Raw genomic sequence first — 24,412 nt, 5'->3', positions numbered from 1 at the left:
CGTCGAGCTTCTTCACAGTACAATATCAACCCTCCCATGACAACCGGCAGCCTTAAATATATTCAGCTGTCACAGACTAACCCATTCTTCCACTCTCAGGTAAATTCTCAAATCCCAACCTTCCACCACAGTATACAATATCTCAATTAGAATAAATAAATACATAAATACATTTCACATTTTTATATTAATAAACATTTCACACTTTAATTTTACACCAAACCCAATATTATAAAAAAAAAAAAAAAAAAAACAAGCACAAAAAGATTCACCACTCTCTCTTTACCAGTGGTCTCTCCCGGAACCTTTAAATGGTGTCTGGACCCCTGGGGAAACGTTTGCCCAAACACCTTGAAGAGGACACAGGCAAGAAAGGTGAGTAATCATATCTTACAAACACTTATTTGCACCACTTTTATTCCTAGATTTCACACCCACACATTTGCATTAGTTTTCTTTACTGGTAAACCTTAATCACAATCTCAATCACCATTCTTTTCTCCTCACAGACAACCACCACATTCCTTGACGAGGAGCAGCTGTGCAGGGTCTGAAACAAGGCTACCAACTGATTTTAAAATTCCCAATAAATAGTCAATAAATAATTAAACTTCTTGTGTGCAAATGTTTTACTGTGCGAATCCATGCTTACATTGCAATGCTAAATAAAGTGCTTGATAAGGTGCTTTTAATAAAGTGAAAGGTGTGCTCTAAAGTGCTATACAGATAATATAATATAAATAAATGTAGTAAGGGAGCCCTCTTCCTTACACTCACACAACGTTAAGTCAGTAGTTGTGTCTCTCAGCTGTGCAGAGCTGAGCAAAGGTTGGTATTCCTTCACATAGCAGCCACATACGTTCTTTGATGTAGTTTTCGGGGCCATGACTCAACTGCAGCTTTCTGCTCGTGCCAGAAATGGTGGATTGTTTTGAGCTCTGTACTCTAGCCAGACTTCTCCACAGCATGAACATTTTTGCACTGTGTCTTGGTGCATTCATATTAACCCCTACTTGTAGAAGACTCATTTCTCCCTCTCTCCCACACACAGCTGCTGCCGCATGCTTTTTTTTTTTTATGTGAATAGGACAGGCCTCGTCGACTTTCCATGGAAGAAAGTCAGTTTTGGAGGGAAGGACTGCTTGAGGCACCTTTGTCTTAAGTAGTCTTTTTTTTTTTTTTTTTTTTTTTTTTTAATCTGAATAATTATGTGAAGTTTTGTGTGCTTATGTGTTGATGTAAAAAGTCTCAGTTACTTTCATTCTGTTTCAGTCTTAGCAGTAAACTCCATGTCAGGTGAATAGGCTTATATGCAATCAATCTACCACTGTAGTTTTTTGTTTTGTTGTTTTTTAAATTTGATTTTTTTTTCCCCTTTGTAATCCTGGAGGTAGTTCAATTCAACACAGAAGTACTACCAGCTTTGTTCCTCTCTAATGGAGGAGTTGTTCTAAATACATCATGGTGCTGTAAACTAATAAATGATCCCATAAGGAAGCTATGTGAACTTTGGTCCCAGTACAGTATGACCACTATTTCGTCTATAATCCAGAGATTACTGAATTATCTTGAGTAAGTAGCTCAGAGTGAATGTAAAACCGGCCTGCCTCTTTCTGACTGTAGCATGAATAGTGTGTGTGGCACAGATCTGATTTCCATTTCCAAATATTCAAAGACTCACTTTAAAAAAAAAAAAAAAAAAAAAAAAAAAAAAAAAAAAAAAAAATTATATACAAAAATACCACTAGTTGACAGTTTTGTTTTGGAGACAAAATGTATATAGTTTGCTTCCAAGGAGCTAAACTTTCTTGCAGTTGCAGTTAAGCCATAGTTTTCCATGCTTTCTAAAGGCCTTTCAAAGTTTTTTTTTTTTTTTTTATATTGGCTGCTTTATTTATTATCAGTCCAGTCTTTGTACTTGACTATTTTCAGAAGAATTGTTGCTGTTGTTGTTCTTATTCTTCTCCTTTATTAAGCCACTTAACATCCAAGCATAAAAACGCACCTAATTCAAGGGATAAATCAGTATTGTGTCTACACATACCAGACAGCCAAATTTAGATTGTGTCATTTGACATTTTGTCACTAACAACCAGGTCACAAAACATTTTGTTCCCATTTATTTGCTTGAATATATGAAAATGAGCACAAATTACTCAGTTTGACAGGCAGAAAAAATATTTGTGTGCTAACACAATGAAATCCAAAGAGCTATTAGCTAAAAACCTGGAATATCTCAGCATAGTGTGCACTGTGCCCTTAAAAAACTCGAGGTAACTGGACAAGTGGAGCACAAAAGAACATGTGATCGGCCTTAACGAAACAATCTACAGCAGATGAACTGTATCTGAAAGTCATGTCCTTATAGAAATAGGAGGGAAATCCAACAAAAACATGGCACAGGACCTGAGAGATGCATCCGGCTCTTCAGTTGATTTATCTTTTGTTGAAGCCTCATAAGAAATGGCCTCAGTTGAAGGGTGGCTGTCAACAAGCCAATGTTAAGGGAAGGAAACATGGAAAAAATGCTGAGGCATGGCAAATTGCACACAAACTCGTACAGTGGTGGAAATTAGTGGCAACATTCTTATGGAATGATCCACGTTTCATCTAAACTGGATGATTAGTTTGGAAAGAGTAGCCATCTAAAAATCAACAGCACCTACCTTCAAATGGGGCCATTTTGCAGAAAATCAGTGATCACAATGCATTTTTAGTCATATCTGGTTTCAGAAGTGACCCAGGAGACAATGGAAAAGGGGGGGAAAAAGGGGAAAAAACAGCCAATAGCACTTTCTAAGCATCAGTTACAGTTTTATTTTAACCACTTTTTCTAAAGAATGTTGGCTGTAGACTGATCTTGGTAATAAAATGTCTGTGGGAAGTCGCTCATAGTGTGTATGCACACAGATATGTGACTATGTCAGATCGCTTAGCAGTGAAGAAATGGAAACTGAGCTGAGGTCTGGGATTTTAAGGTCAGTGTTGCCATTTTTTTCCATTCATACTTCCACCAGACGAATTCATCTCAGATTCCACGTGAAGAAAAACTGAACATTTTCCCTGTAAGTCACTCTTGACGCATCGCCATGAGGAAGTTGCAGTGAGGTTTTTGCTGGTTTGTTTGTTTTTTAATGGTAGGCTGTGAGTGGCTGGAGTAACCTTGTAATTTTATTCCAGACAAAGGCGTTCTGGCTGCTTGTTCTCCTCCGGGTTGAATGAAGAGCGGAGGGAGCGCATCTTGTGTTTGTGTGTGTATGTGTTTGGGGGTTGTGGAGTAGTACTTGGGGTGATGTGAGGCGTTTCAGTGCTGCAGCCCTATTCACCGATGTCCTTCAGTATTCACACCACGCACCGCTCCAACACGGTCAAGTTAGCCCATATAAGCGTGTGTGACTTCCTGCACAGAGCAGATTCCGCCCTTATGGAGAGCTTGTTTTTTTCTCTCGCGACATTCGGGTATGCAAGTGAAAATGACATGGGAATAAATGTATGCACGGTGTTTTAGTTGTACATCTGCATTATCTGTCAGACCCATAGCTGCAATTAAACTGCACAAGACGAGGCAAAAATACCGTCCAAATTCTGATTTGGCGTGCACTGTGACTTGAGGTTCGCTATAATTTTACCTGCTGATGCTTCCTTCATCACTGTGTTGGATTTGGTCGTTAAATAGCTGCTGTCTGCACAGCACACAGTCGGTTGTAATCACATTTCTTATGACACCCATGATCCTGATTTCAGTTATATTTGAAAGATTTTCACAAAATAATTTGAATGCATTTGACTGAGTGTAGTGCGATATACTGTATTTGACTTTTGTAAAACACTAAAACAAATCTAGTTGGGAGTAATATATTTCATAGGCACTGTTTGTTTCTAATTGAACTCTTTCACAAGAGTGACTAGTAACAGTGTACAACCAGAGGCATTCAGATGGACTTTGATATTGCATGTGGTTCATTATTAAGGTATACAGCTGAAATGACTGCCAGGGTAAAATATAAAAAGCAGTAAACTGAAATCATCATCGTTGCTCCTTGAAAAAAAAAGTATAATTACTATACACTTGATAAAAATTAGAGTAAATTAGGCTAGAGTAAATTAAATATACTGTGAAAAAATGATAAAGTCACATTTGGGGGTGAAGGTTGTGTGTCCTCATTTGCAGGAAGAACATTAGGCGTTTTAATCTTGTGCTTTTATTTTGAAGATGCAGCTGAATTTCCGTTCTCGTCGTGTATTCCTCCATCTTGACGTCGCTGCTTCTCAATCGCACTCCTTTCCATTCCATCAGGGGCACTTCATTACCGACACTCCCGTCCACCTGACCCTCCTTCCCCGTGGCCGTGAAAAAAAAAGACCTTTCTCATTTTTTTCAAAACCCAAATACAAGGAGGATAAAAAATGGCAAGCAGTTTCTCGAGAATCCTTTCCTCCAAACGACACATCGGGATCCTGACTTTGGTGGGAGGCTCGGTAACGGCTGGATTTCTCCTCCACCGGGAACATGTTAGCGCCGGAGTGCCTGTTCGCAGGAGGTACCCCGCGAGGTAACGTTTTTTTTTTCCAATACTACAACTACACACAAATGTAGCCATTATTTTTAGAAGCATTTAGCATAACTTTATCACATATTTTGTGATGTAAAGCACAGAATATTAGTTATTAGTAAACCAGCGCGAATGCTATGTTTTATATTATTTTTTAGTTTTTTGTGAAATATTAATATGTTATTAATATCATTGTTTGCATCAACATAATTAAAATTAATCGTGCAAGAGGCAGCATATAGGGATCACGCACAATCCTAACGTCCTTGCAAAAATACTTGGTTCAGTGATGCTTTTTATGTGAAGTAAAATTAGATTTAATATCGCTCATAACCATCGCACGTATGCAACCTTATGTCTCAAATCTCTGCTTCCTTCAGCTATAATTGTGCTCCTTGCACCAGCCTGCAGAGCAGATGGTTTAGCGCCATAAATATAGGTTTCATGCATGCACCCATTGTTATACATGGATACTGGCGGGATCAAAAGACTCGGAGAGGCCGAGGCGGGGTGCGTACGTGTCCCAGTGCACGCCTGCATGCATTAAAAATGCACCACATACACCATATATAGGTTAGTAAATGATTACTGGTATTCTGATATAAAACCCTGCCCACTGTTATACAAGTGGTCACACCTAAAGAGCTCCTGCAGCAGGGGCGTTAACAAGATTGGTTCAGTGGGGTGGCCCGCATGAAATGGGAATATTTAATTATATTTAAATAGAATGTGGAAAATCATCTGGACTATATCATTTACTAATATTTCGACCCATTTTTTAAAAGTAAAAATCATAATCCTTTTTAAGTGATGGTACCAAAGTTTTCAAATTAGAAGTAGCTAGTGATTATGGTTGAAACCTTGCAGTAATGGTGCAGTAGGTGGTCGTGGTGTGTTGGCAAAAACTGTAGACAGATGTTGGCATTGCTTCCACATACAATAGGGCTCTAGCCAGATCATCCCTTACAGAGGAATAAATATCTGTCAGATTATTGCAATAAAGAAAACATGCTTGTCTTTGTTTTTTAATCCAAGGACATTTGATTGACAAATAATTTTTCTAGTAAATGGTTCTGAACATACAGTTACACATTTACTCCACATACACAGACTACTATTACGGAACCTGGTTTTTGTCTAATAAAAATGATGTAAAAAATGGTTTAACAATAAATTTTGAAAACATTTGCCTGTTTCATTTTTGCGCTATGCCATAAAAAATATATATACACACACAAAACAATTCTGGAACATAAAGTTGAATTTGCTGGAAAGTCTAAAGGATTGATTGTCTATGATAAAGATGACATTGTGAACGTTTTTTATTTTTGATGTCTTAGCCCTATGCTTTGAGACAAAGTGTAACAAAAACACACACGTTAATTTGTGCTTCTACGGCAGTGCTAATCTTTCAGACTTCTTGGCAACAAGTATTCATTTTTGCTGGTCTTTCACAGCATTTTCTTTTTTTCTCATTAGCGTCTGTGAAAGCCTAAATGCTCATTTGAAAAGCTTGTAGTGTCTAATCTAATTCTGCATCCTCTATCATCATGAAATAAATGGCACTTTTACCATCTCATGAATAGTTGAACATTAACCAAAGAATGCACATTAATGGTGCCGCTGTGCCATGTTTTATAGTACAATGCTCGTGTCCTTCTGTGTCTTACATTAGTGGTGTTTTGTTAGCCGGCAGGGTGTTGTATTAGCAGAAAGTCACAGGTTGACACACCAGTCACTTGCGTACGTGCAATGAAAAACAGTTCCTTGAGTGAGTCACTCATTGTGCCCCTGCTCCAAGGGCAAAAAGTAAACCATCGCCTACACTCCTGTAATTTTTCTCTCTCTCCAATAGCAGCACATTCACATATAATCTTTCATTTGTGTTTGTGCAGTGCGGAGTTCCCAGACCTGCGCAAACACAACAACTGCATGGCCAGTAACCTCACACCTGCAATCTATGCTAAGCTGTGTGATAGGGCCACTCCCAATGGTTTCACACTGGACGAGGCCATCCAGACGGGCGTGGACAACCCTGGGCACCCCTTCATCAAGACCGTTGGCATGGTGGCAGGGGACGAGGAGTCTTATGAGGTCAGACGTCATAGTAACTTTTCGACATACAGGCTTCCTTCTGCATACAAAAACAGGGTTTTGGGTCTAATAGGTTTTAGAAAGAATCACAAGGTAACAGAGAATCCTTCCTTATGCGGAAGAAGACTCATTATTATGTACTTGCATATGCAGCTGTCATCGGGACGTATGTCCTCGGGTCTTCACTACCCTGTTAGTGTTCCCACCCTCATTATCAAGTATGTTTTGTGACATTCACACATGCATACACAGAGTATTACAGTGTCACTGAGGCAGGGTTTTTAGCTGGGACATGTCTTTTGGGATGTCTCAATATCTAAAATGAGGATACTTCAGTACATTTTCATTTTAATTGCCTACTTCATTTAGAAGCTACAGAAATATCTTGGAACTGCTGACAGCAGTGTGTGTGTCTTTGAATGTGATATTAACTATGGATCAGGAGAATAATGAGTGTTTAATCTGTAATGCTGAAGGTTGCAGGTCAACCATTAGACATTTCTGTTACTTGTGATTGTGTAAGCATTTTCCTTAAACAATATGAATACATACCTTTGCAATGTATCATATACTCCCAGCTTTTGACATGTGTGGGAGTTTATTTTGAACACTTCAGGGTATGGCGTTACTGTAACACAACAAAATGTCAGTGACTTCTGGTAAAGTAGTTACTCAATGTTCAGAGACAGTCTTTTTAGGATATTTCAGACCCTTCCACTTTTTTCAGTCATAAAATGTTGGCTAGAAGATTGCACTGCAAAAATATCCACACCTTCCTAGTACTGTGTTGGATCCATTTTTGCCTTCAGAATTGTCTTAGTTCACAGATTAAACAAGGTGCTGAAAACATTTCTCAAAGCTTGGTCCATATTGATATGATGGGATCACAGAGTTGCAGTAGATAATAATAATAATAATGGATTGCATTTATATAGCGCTTTTCGGGACCCCTCAAAGCGCTTTACAATTCCACTATTCATTCACTCTCACATTCACACACTGGTGGAGGCAGCTACAGTTGTAGCCACAGCTGCCCTGGGGCAGACTGACAGAAGCGAGGCTGCCATATTGCGCCATCGGCCCCTCTGGCCATCACCAGTAGGCGGTAGGTGAAGTGTCTTGCCCAAGGACACAACGACCGAGACTGTCCGAGCCCGGGGCTCGAACCGGCAACCTTCCGATTACAAGACGAACACCCAACTCTTGAGCCACGATCGCGTAGATTTGTTGCTACGCATCCATATTGTGCAACTCCCATTTCATCACACCGCACAAGTGCTCTTTCTGGTTATTAAGTGATGACGTGTAAACCCTGCTTCCAGGTCCAGACTCCTACTGATACTGTTGTATCGTTAACATGTTGCAGGGCTTTGTATCTTGTTCTGTTTAATCTTAACAAACCCCTAAAAATAATGAGAGATCACTGTTGGGCTCTGTGGGTTTTTATTACAGTGAGGTCAATAAGTATTTGATCACCCTGTCATTTTGCAAGTTCTCTTACTCAGTCTTGGTCTACAATTTTCAGCATAGAGACAGAGAGACTGTGAGAGACAGAATCTAAAAAGAACAATCCGGAAATCACATTATATGATTTTTGAACAATTTATTTGTGAACAAATACTTGTTGACCTCACTGTAGTACTATTCATCTGCTGCAGTTTAAAACCTTACAATGGAACTACAGCCCATCAGCTAACTATTTACTAGTTTTCTATCTTCATTTAATGTGAAGTGATAGCAGAGCTGTTTGTTTTAGTTTTTCCAAAATTCCTCATTCAGAACATGGTGTATAATGTTTAGATGGAAACCAGTGATCTAACATCTTGCTACCTTCTAACTCGGTTGAACTTCAGAAATTCTATTTTTCATGGATGGTTGGATGTTAAACTTTCTTGTAACACCTGGGAGCACACTAATCATTTTATTAACGGTAAAAGAGTTTAGACAGTTTGGACCCGGAAACGGTTCATGACTTCGGACTTAAGAGACTGATAGGATTGGGATCTGGTAACTGTGGAGGCCATTTGAGTTCAGGTTCAAAATGATCTGCGGTTTGTGATGTATCATGTTATCCAGCTGAAATGATCCATCATAAGATGGATCATAAAGAGATGAACATGGTCACCATGAATACTCAAGTAGCCTGTGGTGTTTAAATGATCATCAGTTGGTACTCAGGGGCTCAAAGTGTGTCAAAGAAAATATCTCCAGTTTGGTGAGCCTGTGTGAATCATAGCCTCAATTTCCTTTTCTTATCTGAAAGAAGTAGCACCTGGGTTGGTCTTGTGCTGCTGTGGCCCATCTGCTTCAAAGGTGTGATCATGGCTCAAGAGTTGGCAGTTCGTCTTGTAATCGGAAGACGGAATCGGTTCGAGCCCCGGCTCCGACAGTCTCAGTCTCGGTCCTTGGGCAAGACACTTCACCCGTTGCCTACTGGTGGTGGTCAGAGAGCCTGGTGGCACCCCAACGTAGCTTGCCATTACCAGTGTGTGAATGGGTGGATGACTGAACTTGTAAAGCGCTTTGGGGTCCATAGGGACTAAGTAAAGCGCTATACAAATACAGGCCATTTACCAAAGGTTGGACGTGTTGAGAGATGCTCATCTGCTTGTAAAGAGTGGTTATTTGAGTTACTGTTGCCTTACTACCAGGTCAAGGCAGTCTGGCCATTATCCTCATCATTACCAACATCAACAAAGTACTTTCACTCAGAGAACTGCTGTTCACTGGATATTTTCTTTTTTCACGTCATTCTCTAAAAACCGTAGCGATGGTTGGGGGGAACATCCTAGTAGTTCCTGAAATACTCAGCCCGTATTGCACCAATGTTCAAAGTCACTGAAATCATCTTTTCTCCCCATTTACGGCAGATATAGTTTTAAGTGTAACAACGTTTCACACATGCATATGTGCAGTGTGTCCAGTTTTTCCTTCCAGATCTTTTTAAGCCTTGTCATCAGCTTTGAGCCACCGTTGGGTCTCTTCAAAGATTTGGGGGGGTTAAAGTCTGAGTTTAGGCTGGGTCTCTCAAGGACAGTCAGAGACTTGTCTTGAAACCAATCCAGCATTCTCTTGGCTGTTGTTGTGAAAATTGATCCATTGTTGGTCTCAGGTTGCATGCACTCTGGATTAGATTTTCTTTAAAAGCTTCTGTGCATTTGGCTCCATTCCTCCTAGCATCTTCTCTGAGTTCTCTCCCCGCTCTCACCTTCAAAGGGTGATGCTGCCTCTACCATGCCTCACTACTGAAGTACCGATTAGATTTATTCTCATAGAGGAAATCCCCTCTTCCACTAGTTAGTTGAGTGATGTTAGGTATCCAAGTGTATTATATATTTTTCTTTATCAAATGGTCAGAAATAACGCAGCAATTCAAATATTTTACTGACTGTGCTGCAAATGGGCTGATCACACTTAAAGGCATATCAGGTGCTGTAAAAATTTGCTTAAGTTACTGTTTAGAGCTTGTTTTATGGTAATTAATGCTAGTGAACATAAACTGATTCGAACAAGCTAATCAACCGCAACATGCATTTTGGAAAATGTATTACCTGCTTTATCAACAAATGACAACAAAGTAACAATGATTATATTACTTTAACTTTATCAACTCAGTAATTCATGTGACTCAATTTCACTAATAAATGACCCTCATTGTTCGCTCTACTTGGCTTATCAATCACTCCAGACCAGGCATAAGAAAAATCTTTTTTAATTATTCCTTTTCATTGTTGCTTATTTTAAATGAGCAATAATAAATATTTAAAGGTGGAAAAAATAGACTTTTAAAATGAACTCATTAGTAAACCTTATACATGCAATGTCTGAGTATTCTTTATTCCTTTTTCTGGTTTAGGTATTTGCAGACCTTTTGGACCCTGTGATCAAGGAAAGGCACAATGGCTATGACCCCCGCGTCATGAAGCACCCCACTGATCTGGATTCTAGCAAGGTATTACTAACACTGACAGTGCCTGAAGTAGTATTTTACTCCGTGGGCTGGGTATTTGAAAGAAAAATTTGCAAAAAGCATCAAAAAATTAAGAACTACTCATTTTACTCTAAATATGTACGTTTAAATTGTGAAGGCAAAGTGCCTAGTTAGATTTCTAGCTCTCTTTATATACTACAATAACCATTCTAGAGAAGTATAAAATTCTTCCTCCTCCTCACCTCTTATTTCTTTCACTGTTTTTTTTTTTTTTAATACATCATATGATCTGATTTACCTGCACAGGTAGCCTTAAACCTCCCCCATCTTTGTTTCAGATCCAGTCAGGTCATTTCGATGAGCGATATGTGTTGTCGTCCAGGGTGAGGACAGGCCGCAGCATCCGCGGCCTGAGCCTGCCACCCGCCTGCACCAGGGCCGAGCGCAGGGAGGTGGAGAGAGTGGTGGTGGATGCCCTGTCTGGCCTGAAGGGTGACCTAACGGGGAAGTACTACAGTCTCACCCAAATGACAGAAAAGGAGCAGCAACAGCTCATTGATGTGAGTGATGACGTCGTGCTGTTGACTCATTTGGAATTTGCATTTGGAAAAAGTCAAGTTTTAGCTACCTCTGCTCTCATTTAATTATTTGTATATTTGTCTTAGAAAAAACATCCTGTAAGTTAATGTATACAATTTCACATTGGAAACCAAAGTTATACTAAAGTATTATATTTTATTTACTACATTTGACAGGTGTTCTATAAGGAAAGATATATTTTCAGTGCCATTGTCTGTTTGCTTGTCTTTTAGCAAGTGTACTTACCAATAGAATTGCATCAAACTTGGCAGAAAGACGAAGCAAAAGAATAACCCATTTCATTTTGGTGCACATCCAGACTAAAATTGCAAAACTGATACTTGGCCTTGGCAGAGGATGCAGTCTCTCATTTTTGTACTTCATATAGTTAGCCTGAAAGAAACGATCCGTCAGTTGATCACATATTTATAAGCTGGAATTTTTTAGCACACTTAACCAGAAAACTCTGGGCCATCAGCTTAATGTTTCTTTGTTATGTTTAGCCTGCTGTTGATGTGATTACAATTCCAGTACGTGACCTACAAGAAGAAAAAATAAAGAGAATTTTATCACATATAATCAGGAGTGGGCGTGTTGTGGTTGACACAGCATTTTTCTCCTCACAGTGAGAAAAGATCAGAGTATTGAATTCTCAGGTCTACCTCATTGTTAATGGCTCCCAGCATGCATTTTAGTGATGGAAATAGCAGCAAGAACTCTTGATTGAATGTTGGGTTAAGGTTATTGGGTTGATTGAAGATATTATTTCTAATGTTCTGATGTTGTTTATATTTGTAATTAGTTCTAATTTCTTGATCCCATTTTGTTTTCTTTACCAACAAACACTCTGGACTTAGCTGAGTATAAATCATCCTTTTTTTCTGTATTTCCAACAGGACCACTTCTTGTTTGACAAGCCGGTGTCCCCCCTCCTCACGTGTGCAGGGATGGCTCGTGACTGGCCAGATGCCCGTGGTATTTGGTAAGTGGATAAGGCTGGTAAACAAAATTTCTTCATCTGTTAATTCCAGAAATAAAGAGATCCTAAATACCTTGGTAAACGTTCATGTAGGTCAGAGAGGTCAAACCTGTTTTATATTATGGGCCAAATAACATGTCCCACTTTGACCTGAGGTGGACCAGAACAGTGAAACTCCCCTTTCTGTCAGAATAAAGAAGTTTAACTACACATTTAATCTCTGAGCTATCATAATATACCAAAAAAGAAGTGCAACAACAGTATATCTCACTTTTTCTACATGATAAAGAAATGCTGCTGTAGTAAATGAAAGACATCTGCCAGCGGGACTCTATGGGCTTAAACTGAAATAAAAAGTAAATGTGTTAAACAATAGTGAAAGTTTTGTTATCTCATTGCACAGAATGCCGTCTAATTACAAAACAGAAAGTTTTTGTTAATTCACAGAGAATACCCTTTTGTCCCCTCTGTGCATCCACTGTAAAAAACAGAAATTTGTATAGGAGATTCACAGAACAGAATTTTTCTGCCATTTGATCTTTTTGTCTGATCTTTAATTACTTTGGTGTAGTATGATTGGACTTTAGCAGGCAGAAAAGCTGCAAAATGTATTGAAATACAGTTGTTTCAAAAAAGATTGCCCTATTTCACATTATCTAGAGGGGTCTAGTGGGCCGGACGGCGTCTTTGCCGCAGCGATTCTGGCCTGTGGTCCTTATGTTTTTTACCCCTGATTTAGATCATTGCTGTGTACTGGATTTACACAAGGCGCTGCTGATGGTTGACTAATCTTGTATTTATATTTAAGAATAACATTTTCTTCTTTTCTGAGGGATGACAGTGACACAGTGTTTGGAGGTGACCCACTATGATATTTAATTAACGTTTTTCTTTACTGCTACAAACTGGAAGTGGGTCATACAAACAGTTATGTAACGTGTTTCTCCCAAGTGAGGCCACTCTTTTAGTCCTTAATGATTAGTTTTCATATTTAACAGTTTTCTAAATAAAGACGGGCCTTTTTTTGTCTTTGTTTTGGCGTTTCTCCGTCACTGATCCTTGGTGGAGGTGTATTAGCAATGCAGAAAATGCTCCCTCAGCACTGAGTTTCAGCATGTACTCAGGAATAACCCAGTGCAACGTGTCAGCCAGCCAAAATCAATCACCAGCCTCCCTCCTCTCTCCCTCTGCCAGCCGTATCAGCCAACCTGTCCTCAGCTCTCCTTAATAATTCACCTTCACGTCATTCCTTCATCATCTCTTCTTTCAGGAGCTCAGCTTTCTCTTTTTCTGGCTCTCTGATCTTTTCTTTTTTTTTCACTAACCTTATGTTCAGCTCTGCTGTGAATCGTTTTGCTTATTTTTTTAATCCTGTTTGCTTCTGTTCCGTGTTCTTTTTCTTCCTTTTTATTGCATCACTGTATTCTCCTTCTCTCTATCTCTCTCCCCACCCTTTTTAAATGTCTGCCACCATTAAGGTAATAAGCACAGAGAAAAGACTACCTCACAGTAGTCTTATGCGTTGACTTAAAATTTTATAACATTATGCATGAAAATTTGGCACTTCTAATGACTCATACTGTGTGAGCCTTTCTATGAGGGAGTCTTTTCTTGAAGTGACGTGTACAGTAGGTCATGTATAGTTGGTACTGAACATTAGTATATAGAATATATATTCTCCAGAGTACAATCAGTGTGCACTTTGTAATAGCTTTTGACAGTCTTCAGTCTGGAATAGGAACATGCATCTGTGCAGTCGTGCTTATATCTTCAGAAGTATAAATATTAATGTGAATAAACACTTGTTTGTATCACTGACAGGCTTGACTCTTTATCAGGTAGACTTTACTTTCTTTTATCTGTTTAATAACATGTCTGCTTTCTTTAGTGTTTCATTGAAACCTTGACAAAGCGGTAGTAAAAGACTTAGGGGTGGGGGTTCAGATAATTAGATAATCGTAATAATGGTCAGATAATTCTCCAATTTGAAACATAGCATGTTCAAACTTTATAAAATAGACTCAATATTTTATTCCGTCTGATTAAGAGTGAATGAGGCCATAAACTCGTCAGGAAAGTGTTTAAAGAGGTCAAGACTGAAGGCTGTTTTCCTATAAATGTCTATAGGACCAAAGGTCTTCTTTACAACCATAGCTATCATAGTTTGGAGGCCTTCAGGTAGAATGCAGGGTTAAGGCACCTCTGGATCGGCTTTGTTTTCCAGCCCATAACCATCTGGGTTTTTTTTTTTGTTTTTTTTTTACTGTCTATAGTCTGTCCACTTCTGTTTTATATGCTAGTGCAAATACAGAAACTGGGCAACCATCAACCACAAACATGAATACTGTATAATCTATGTCCTTAATCTATGCGCAGGCACAACATTGAGAAGACATTCCTGATTTGGGTCAATGAGGAGGATCACACAAGAGTCATCTCTATGGAGAAGGGAGGAAACATGAAGAGAGTCTTTGAGAGGTTCTGCAGAGGCCTGAAGGAGGTAAGACTGTGTTTGTGTATGCAAGGGGATAATTTGAAACAGCTTAAAGAGATAAAACTAAATAGAGAATTTGGGGAGTTGAGCAGGCATGGTGTTTTTCTCCGTTGGGATCTCTGTGCAAATGTGATCCTGGACCATAAGAAATTACTGCCAGCAAATCTGATACACTGCACGATGTTGGCTGTGTGTGATTTAATAAAAGTATTGGATATTAAATTTGATAATGGTAAACTGTGGGTCTGCTGCAGTTTGATGGCTTTATGGATTTAATAAACCTGGCAAGATAATTAATACAGTCTAAAAGCATCACTGTAGAGAATGCTTACAGAATGGAAAAAACTGCTTACACTAGACTTTGACTTCACATGTAGACAGATGCCCAAAAATGGTTGGGCAAACATAAACTGTTTATGTCCTGATGCATACTCATTCACCCAGGTAAGGAAAGAGGATGTACATGTCACCCTGTCCAGGAAGTATATGTTTCCATAATGAGGGTTTATACATCCTGAACAGGGAGGAACACTGAGTGGGGAGATTTACGTGAAAAGGGAACGACCATCTCTGAATGAAGCAGGGGGGCCTAAGGGTACTTATTTCACCATCTTACAATGCTGTGATTGCAGCCATTCCTCAACTCTGTGAATGGTACTCATGGCCATTGATCAGTGGTTGTTGATCAATGGTCATGACAATTTCCATATTAATCATCAAGAAACTGATCTCACAGCATGTTGTTTGGCAGTGGTGCTAGTTTCAGTCAGTCTGCAGAGGTACTTTTTATAAGGTTGGAGAAACCTGCAGTCAGCTGAGACTGAAGAAGTCAGACAGCGAGCTGAAACAAAACGTTTCCCCCACTGAAAACACCATGTCCAGATGAATACAATCAACTTTTTGGGATAAACTGTTTATCCAAAAGCAGGCCAAATTCCCCTTTTGAGAAAGCACTAAAGACAAGCAATACAACATCTGGGGCTTTTATGTACTAAATGTGTGAGGGCCCTGAACAGCAGTCCTTGGCTCTACATTAGCACTGGGTTATCTGTCATTCCACTCCCACCAGAGTTCATTGAACAGTTATAGAAGTTGAGCAACTCTCTATTCTTTTCTTGTCAGCCACAAAATATGAAAACTCAAAGGTGTGGCAGTTATTGCAGTCTGGGAGTGAAACACACTCACTGTCTTGTTTGACTCCATATTCCTCTGTTAGGTGGAGCGTCTGATCCAGGAGAGAGGCTGGGAATTTATGTGGAACGAGAGGCTTGGTTACGTCCTTACCTGCCCCTCAAACCTGGGCACAGGACTGAGGGCCGGTGTCCACGTCAAGCTGCCCCTGCTGAGCAAGGTGAGTTTAATGTTTGTAAAGAAACTCCATATGTGTGTTTCCATACATGTGTTTTATTGGGTTTTGGGGTCACATTTAAAGCACACGATTTGCACTGTGTATGGCTTTTTAAAATTAAGCTAATAAGGATTTCCCGAGTGCCGTTAAACAGACTCAGGACATTTTAGCACATCTTCATTATGTTACATTATTCATTTTGTTCACAAAAAACAAAAACTATCAAAAATTATTAACTCGTTGTCTGATGTGTACCTTTTTTTGCTCAATAACAGCCTCCACTTTTTGTTGTAGTTTTCAACAAGTCTCACATGTCTCCTGAGCAATCCCAAACAACTGTTCTTTGATGAATCTCTCAAGCTCCTCTAGATTTGATGGTCTTCTTCCACCGATCTTGGTCTTCAGTTCATTACAGATTTTTAATGGGAATAAAGTCAGGGCTTTGAGCAAGCCAGTCAATACCCTTCACTTTGGTCTTCTGGAGGTAGTTCTTCAGCAAGAGCGACATGTTTTGGGTCGTTGTCAAGTTGGAAGACAACGCAACGATCCACAAGCAATTACTACTTGAAGTTTTCTTGCAAAATCTTCTTTCTTCATGTTTCCTTCCACCTTGACAAGATTCCCACTTCCCACAGCATAATACTCCCATCTGTGTGTTTCACTGTGGGGATGGTGTTCTCTTCTCCAGAATTAAGTTTCCTGTGCATGGTTCTAGCGATTGTCTTCTTTGAGACTACAGTTCCTGACTTGGCTAAGTCATTCATTCATGTCTTGGGAGTTGTTCTGGGGTTTTTAGACACATCTCTCTTGTTCTTGTTCTTATTTCCAGAGTCTTTGAAATCTTTCACTTCCTACCTCTGCAAGGCTTGTTCTGCGCTGTGTTGCTGTCTGTGAATTTCTTGATACTTCACTCTTCTTGACACTTTAAAACACCTTTGATAACTTTGGATATCCATCGTCTGCTTTGTGAACATCATCAATTCTTTTCTCAAGTCTACAAAAGGAATCTTTAGATTAATTCACCCTTAATAATATTGTGGTTGGTGATTTGAAATGGCGTGAAATAACTCCTCTCTGCTTCATCCCAGGATCCTCGCTTCAGTAAGATCCTGGACAACCTGCGTCTGCAGAAGCGAGGGACAGGCGGTGTGGATACTGCAGCTGTGGGTGGTGTGTTTGACATCTCCAACCTAGACCGCCTGGGACAGTCTGAGGTAGGGTAAATGAAGTGTGTGGCTACGTCCCTAACCTTTAAGTACACCGCAGATATTACCTGTCAAGCCGTTTTTCCAGGTGTTGTTCATTAACCACAAATACCTCGATAAATTATCCCGGAATAAGCAAAGACAATGCTTTCTCAGTGAGGCTTAAAAAAAAGCTAACCATCTTAATCGTGTTACCTAGAAAATATGAGCACAATGTAAACTGTTGCTAAACAAATATTTTGTGAGTCGGATTATTTGGAGTACAGTTAGTACTCCAAGTAAGTATAGCTGAAGCTATTTTTCACAACTGCAAAAGCATAAGAGAAGCTTCTTGTTTGGCCTGTACATGTAATCTGTCTCCGTTATGTCCTTGGCCTCAGCGTCACATGGGTACAGTACAATAGAGGAGCTCTCTATTGTGGTGAGTGCATGGTTGTGTGTTTTATTCTGATGACATCAGAGGAGGCGGGGGCTCTTTGTTGTTTCTGGGTGAAGTGCAGTGTACAAATTAGCCTTCAGTTTGGTACAGATTAGGAATCACTCATCTAATTTTCTTTCTTTAAAATACTGACTGATTATTGAAAGGCTTGGGAGCTGACCTCCAAGGGTGGAGTCAGTGAGTTAAAGAAAGAGAAAATCTGAATGAGGATGGAGGAATGAGAGAATTGTGAGCAGCTGGGGAAAAGTGCAGGAGGACTACAAGGTGGTGTTCCTCTTTAAGCCCATGTTAACAAATACAGATTTCAGTCTGATATGTTGGTGCCTTTTATAACACTCAAGGACACCTTATAATGCAAATAAAATAAACATTAAAATCACAAACCTGTGCAGAAGTCTGAGGAAGTAAAATTAACTCGATGCTTTTTACCCCTCAGTCATAAAAGGCTGATGGAGAATTAGACGCAAGTTCGATAGTGTGATAACACAAAAACAAGGCCACATAGGAGTTTGAAGTTCATACCACGGGTGCTTCGACTGAGCCTTGGACAAGTTTAAATCTCAGTGACCTTGACCTCAAGGTCAAAGGTCGGGTTTTCAGAAAATCTTATGAATGAGATAACATGAGACCAAGGCGACGTACGATTTTGAAACTGATACCATAGGTGTGTCTACTAAGTATTGTTGTTGTTGAATTAATATGACATAAAATACAGAATTTAGAAATACTAAATAAAATAAATATTTAGTAATTCATCATTTTAATAAAAAAAAAAAAAACAGTTCTGTGGGTACTTGAAAGTTTCTTGTTAGTTTTTAGGCCCTCAGCAGGTTGTAATTTGACACAGACATGACACCACTGTGAGGACACTGCTGTGTGACACAACAGAATATAAACTATCTATCAGGACAGGCTGAAGCTATCCCAGCTGCATAGGGTGAGAACACAGAGACAAACAAATTCATGCTCACAGCCACTTTGGAACCACATACTAACCTAATGTCTTTGGACTATGGGAAGAAGCCTGAATACCTAGAGAGAAGCAACACAGACACAGGATTCAAACCCAGGTCCTTCTTGATGCGAGGTGACCGTTCTAACCACTGTTGCATCGTCCTGCTGTGAAAATATATAGATATTTCTGGGTTGTGTGTTATACTTCAGCCCCTGTGAAGATTTGAGAAGTGCCTGTTTTTGAGGTGGGCTGTACTTACATAGCACTAGAGGAGGCACACATTCTGCGTCTTAACTGAGCCATAAGACAGAATCAACAAAAGTACAGGCTGCTTGTATTTATATCTGCTCATCCCTATTTGGTAGTTTGCACTTTGGTTGTGAAGGGTTTGTTTATAGCTGCAGACTGTTTTGTATCTTCAGCCACTGACAGCATTCAAAGAAAAAGCTGTTAGAAGTACCCTGTATTAGGCTTTCACTATTTTATTTGTTTTAAGATACAAATGTTTTCTGGTCATGTTAATAATTTCTGTCTTGTGTGGCTTACCAAACACAAATGTCACTTGGCTTTGACCTTGATAAAATTACTCTTCCTTATTGCAAAAATAGTGTCTACTTTTTATGTTCTGTGCACTTTCCTGTTCACTTTTATTACTAAAATGTGGCATGTTCATCCTCTCAGGTCCAGCTGGTGCAGACAGTGGTTGATGGCGTCAACTACCTAATTGAGTGTGAGAAGAGACTGGAGAGAGGACAGGACATCAAGGTGCCCCCACCCATCAAGCTGTCCAAGTAGACACTGATCCCTCACCTCCCCACACAGACCTCTGGGCACACACACATGCACAAATTCCTCTCGCTCTCTGTGCCCATAGATATTACAAATATCTATGTCATCGCCTCATTTATTACTACTAATTACACCATCCCACCCCACAGCATACCTCTCTAGAATATAATCTCTTTATATTAGATGTAGCTTCAGGGTCCCAGAACTGCTTTGGGCCTAAGTGAGTGAAGCCTATTGCAGTAAATTCAAAGTTTGATTTAAGCTTAAATCTAAATCCTGCTCTAAGATAGCAGTGGATACGAATAAGGATGCAAAAATTATGGGGCTGTTATAAGATGCCCTTTTCTGCATGGCCCAACATCTCTGGCTCTCCTTTCAAAGCACTCCTCAGCCTGCCCAAACCTGGCTTACTCCCTTCCTGTCGCATGTCCTGTACACACATCCCCTTTCCTCTCATCTCTGTAGTTTCACTGTTCATGCCTATTAGCTAGTGCTTGTGTAGTTCATCCATCTGTGCTCACCGTGGAGGGTGGATTGTGTGTACATAGTTTACTTTAACTGTTCTGAAGTGGTTTGAATGTAGACCAACAAGCTGAAGACAGAAGACCCATGTGTTCTCCGGATGAGTCGGTTGTTTGGTGACATGCTGGTGTCAGATTATAATTCACACTGGTCCAGTTAAGCTCTGTACTGTATGCTACTGAAGCAATATCATTTGAGTTTATAACTGAATGTCACGCTCTAATGTCTTTTATTAAAGAAATCATCTATTTAACAGTATTTGCTCCACTGTCTGACTCTTATTTTTTTTATGTTTTTTGGGTCCTATGTGAGCTAAATGCAATTTCTTTGGTGTTTTCTACCAATATGAATCCAGAGCTTTGAGTAACCATAGTAACCAAGCTTGCGTGGCATGATTTCTATCAGTGTGGTTGCATAGTGTCATGTGACAATGTTTAGTTGGAAGCATAACAAAACTGTATTATGTTTAAGAGGTCAGTACACGGGGTTCATATTCTCACATGGAGCCCAGACCTGGAAAACAACAGTATGTTGAGTGATTAAATATTTTAGCTCACCTGCAGGAACTTTGATTTCAAAGAGATGGTATAATGGGGACAAAAGACCAGTCATAGGTAGCCCATGGTGGCCTACTTGAAATCAGAAAATCGCATTAAGTAAAATTCAAGTTACATTAATATGAACTGTTGAAAGACCCGCTCGATAAATGTGTGTTAGAAAATATGGCTGCCCGTTAACAATTTGGCATTTTGAGTCTGGCAATAACCCTAAATATGTCTCTTTCTACTCAGTGGTGGAAATAAAGAACTACACATAACATATCCTTTGTTTTTAATTCACCTCAGCATAGTGAAGGAAAATGGTGAATGGGACACATTGGGCCAAACCTTTTTTTGTACTAAATCTTGAAAATGTTTTGTCTGGAAACTCTAATGAGCACAAAAGTGCAGTATACTATGTGTATGTTATTATATTATTTAATATTGTATTATCACACTATATTTATTACTGTGCTTTTCTGAGGACATCACTTTTCTTCCAAGGAAAAAAAAAAAAAGGGATCCAGACCAAGTGGAGACTGAATTACCAAAAACTGTATTTACTCCAGTGGCCACTTGAGGCTCGCTCCAAAAGCAAGTCAATCTCTGTAGACTTCAGTGTAAAGTCAACCAACCTTACAGCATTAAAAAGCATGTTTACACTTTCCCCGTTCATAACATCTCTACATAGGGTAATTCTTTTCCTCTGGATAGAGGAGTTTTAGGCCTGCTTTGATTTAATCTCACAGATATTAGCCCTTCTGTGTGATGCACCACATGTTTATGCTTCAACGTTGGAGAGTCAATTTCTATTCTCTAATTTTATTAGGCTGTACTTAGCACTAATCAGCTGAAATGTGTTTCTGCATTGCATTCAGTTTTTTGGATGGATAACCAAGGTTTCTAGTATGTTGATAATTTAACACTCCAGTGGCAGCATTCCACCGAAGCTTTGAAATACAGTCTAAAACCAAAGGCTGACATCACAGTGGCTACATCCATCTTTTATAAAGGCTATGATCTCGACACCCAGGCCTCTTCTACAGCCAAACCTTTACTTAGACCGGAGGCAGTCTTTGTTTATATCAGATAACAGATAAGGCCGGTATGTTAGCGAATTAACACCCAAACTAACAACAAACTGATACCCCCCCGTGTTGTCTGTGATTATAAAGCCTGATACCCTTTTCTTTTTCACTGGTGTGTAATAACTACTAAAAAATGTAACTTATCTTTCAGTATTACATGAAACATGATCTGTCTCCTCAGTCCCATATACACTGGCCCCATCCAGCTCATTCAATTACTAACAACATGACAAATATAGGGCAGTCAATGGCGCTGCTGTAGGGAATTATTTTTGAAAGAAGCTTGTGAAGACGTGAGTGTTTTCTCTGCAGTGAAGGAAGTCTCTAACAAGTTCTTTGTCCCCTTGTGAATAAATAGCATTTTATTGTTTCCAGCAGTGAAATAAGCAACAATTTTTCCTGTGTTTTGGTCCGGGGAGCTGACTGGACAACAAGGCGTTCAGTGTTCTGTGGAGACCCGGCTGAGATGTCAAGTGTGGGTGTTTTGAAACGGGAAGACTTGATTTCTCTCCCCTCCTGGATTTGAAGGAAGGTTCTGATGTACTGAATACACTTCCTCCCTCCTCCTTCTCCCTCGAACTGTGTCTCTCACAGTAGTCAGAGCATGTCACTGGCATAATGCTGCAGACGTTCCCTCTCCTTGCTCCAGATATGACTGAGGAGCAAGCAGATTGTCATGGCAACAACTTCACAGAGGGAAGAGGGGCTCTGATGGGGGGGAGGAAGAGGCTTTGTGGGTAGAAGACAGCAAATTTGTACAGCACAGATGAGAGCCAGGAATTGCATAAGTAAATGCAGGATTTCAAAATAAAATAATGTTTAATACTGAGACTGAGTTAAGTGTGATCACATATTGATTAGATATATATATATTACCGTAGACCTCTACCTGCTCAGGATGCTGTAACCTCATTTGATCCCTGTATTTTTCCTGTCTTAACTCTGTGATTTCCATCACAGCCATCAATTTACAGTAAACAGATGAAAGAAAAGCAGCTCCCCAGTCTGAGCCACAGCAATAACAGTCTTCCTGAGGTCTGTTTAAGAAGCAAAGTTTACAAGTAAAAAGAGGAATATGCTCATATGTTCTGCTATATGCTATATGTTCACATTTTTATTGTTGGTGTTTTAAATCATTAAATCTAGCAGTGCAGTACATTACAATACACTGTGTATTGTAGTGACTTAATAATATTATTTGGGCAAATATTTCATTGCTATAGATTTCCTGTTAAAAGGCAGTTTTTCCCTCCATCATCACAAAGTTCTTGCCAGTAGGATGTCTGATTGTTTGGTTTTCTGGTGAATACTGTGGGGTCTTTACCTTACACTATAAACTGAGAATTGTGATATGCAAAACCCTACTCCTGTTGTAAGCCTTCTGCTTGAGGCTTGAAATTGAGCCCTGCACGACCTGTTCTGTCAATGCAGCATTCTCATGAAAGCAAGCTGTGACAAACCTGTGACAGTATATATGTGGGAGGGCAACACGGCTGGGAAGGGTCTAAAGAAGGAAGGAACTTAGTCAAAGGCTTTTAATGATGAATGTATGAGGAAATCCAGTGTGAACAGGTTTTTCAACCATCCTGCTTTTCTCCAGAAGTTCTTTTTTTTTTAATTAAAAAAAAATACGATCTAAAAAGCTGAATCTACAAGTGACCAGTCAGAGAAATGGTAACACCTTGGCTCCGGGATCTTTGACCTTCAAAATGAGCTTACTATTTTTCATGAAATAGTAAAAAGTCTCATTTTAAGCATTTAAACATCATTTATGACAGCTGCCACAAAGTTTCTGGTAGAATAATAAACTAATCTAAACAATTTAGAGCGTCTTCATTTACAGTGCCAGATTATATCCTATTTAAAGATACGTGAATTATTTTTATATAATTTGAGCCTTGACAGAGTTTTTAATATTTAAACTTTCATTACATCAGCTAGTCTCTTTCCCCTAAGGCTGCATTTTGACTGAAAAAAAAAGTCCAAAAGAAACATTGCTAAAAGGCACTGCAGTTATTTGAATTTCTTAAGATTTAAGCATTTTGAGATTTCATACTGGGCACCCGCAATATACAAAGTATAGAAAGTAATATAGAAAACATAGAAATATAGAAAGTAAATAAGTAATGTATTGAGAAAAAACACGGGGAAACAATAAAGGGTTAATTGTTATACCAATGTCCCTTTGCAGTAAAAGAGCGCCCTCTGGTGACTGAGAACCTTCACAGACCTCTGGTGGAGAGTTTATATAACGGCAGACTTACAAATTAGGAAAACGTTTCGGTTTACATCTCAAACAGGATTTCTGCACTAATACACACAAAAATACTTCACTGTGTGTATTATTATTATTATTGTATTATCACATTACGTTGTGTAATCTGAGGTTTCTTTTTGTCTGTGTGTATTCGATAATAAAAACGCCTTATAATGAAATAGATGTTGCTGGATAATGGCACTGTTCAAATATATAGCCTTCAGCTTGAAATTATCCATATAACGTGGTGGGGTGTGCATGTGACCAGGACTGGAAGGTGTTATAGTTTTATTATTGCTTTCAATTCATTTCAACACAAACTATCAGACAATCCCCTGTCAGCAAGCACTTGGTGACAATGGGAAGGAAAAACTCCCTTTAAACAGGAAGAAAACTCAGGCCTAACCAGGCTCAGGCAGGTGAGGTCATCTGTCCTGACTGGTTGGGGGTGATTGGAGGGAGACAGGACAAAAGACACTCTGTGGAAGAGAGCCGGAGATTAAAAATAACCAATGATTAAATGTATAGTGGTGTATAAACACGTAGAGAGTGAAAAAGGTAAGTGAAGAAGAAACACTCTATTGCAGCTTAACTAAGAGAGAGTTAGGGATCACGTGATTCAGCTCTAACTTTAAGCTTT

At 39.3% G+C, this 24,412-nt stretch overlaps 1 protein-coding gene across 1 annotated transcript; it reads left to right on the top strand.

The window, feature by feature from the left end:
• The first annotated feature begins 4,253 nt into the window (after positions 1-4,253).
• On the top strand, positions 4,254-20,146 carry LOC120730176 (creatine kinase U-type, mitochondrial-like). Its single transcript, XM_040026376.1, has 9 exons — positions 4,254-4,553; positions 6,449-6,647; positions 10,504-10,599; positions 10,917-11,138; positions 12,054-12,139; positions 14,513-14,636; positions 15,847-15,981; positions 17,067-17,192; positions 19,259-20,146. The coding sequence occupies exons 1-9, from the start codon at positions 4,408-4,410 to the stop codon at positions 19,370-19,372; spliced, it is 1,248 nt and encodes a 415-aa protein (XP_039882310.1). The 5' UTR covers positions 4,254-4,407; the 3' UTR covers positions 19,373-20,146.
• Positions 20,147-24,412: the final 4,266 nt, after the last annotated feature.

Source organism: Simochromis diagramma, unplaced genomic scaffold, assembly GCF_900408965.1.
Source record: "Simochromis diagramma unplaced genomic scaffold, fSimDia1.1 OVJJ01000293.1, whole genome shotgun sequence".
Classification (NCBI taxonomy): domain Eukaryota; kingdom Metazoa; phylum Chordata; class Actinopteri; order Cichliformes; family Cichlidae; genus Simochromis; species Simochromis diagramma.
Note: the sequence above shows the minus strand (reverse complement) of the source record. Positions and strands in the feature narration are given on the sequence as shown.

Bases quoted from the DNA above. Each gene is read 5' to 3' on its own strand.
- LOC120730176 (XM_040026376.1), top strand. From the start codon at position 4,408: ATGGCAAGCAGTTTCTCGAGAATCCTTTCCTCCAAACGACACATCGGG. The intron at 10,600-10,916 runs GTATTACTAACA...TCTTTGTTTCAG, and splicing joins CTGATCTGGATTCTAGCAAG to ATCCAGTCAGGTCATTTCGA. The intron at 11,139-12,053 runs GTGAGTGATGAC...TATTTCCAACAG, and splicing joins AGCAGCAACAGCTCATTGAT to GACCACTTCTTGTTTGACAA.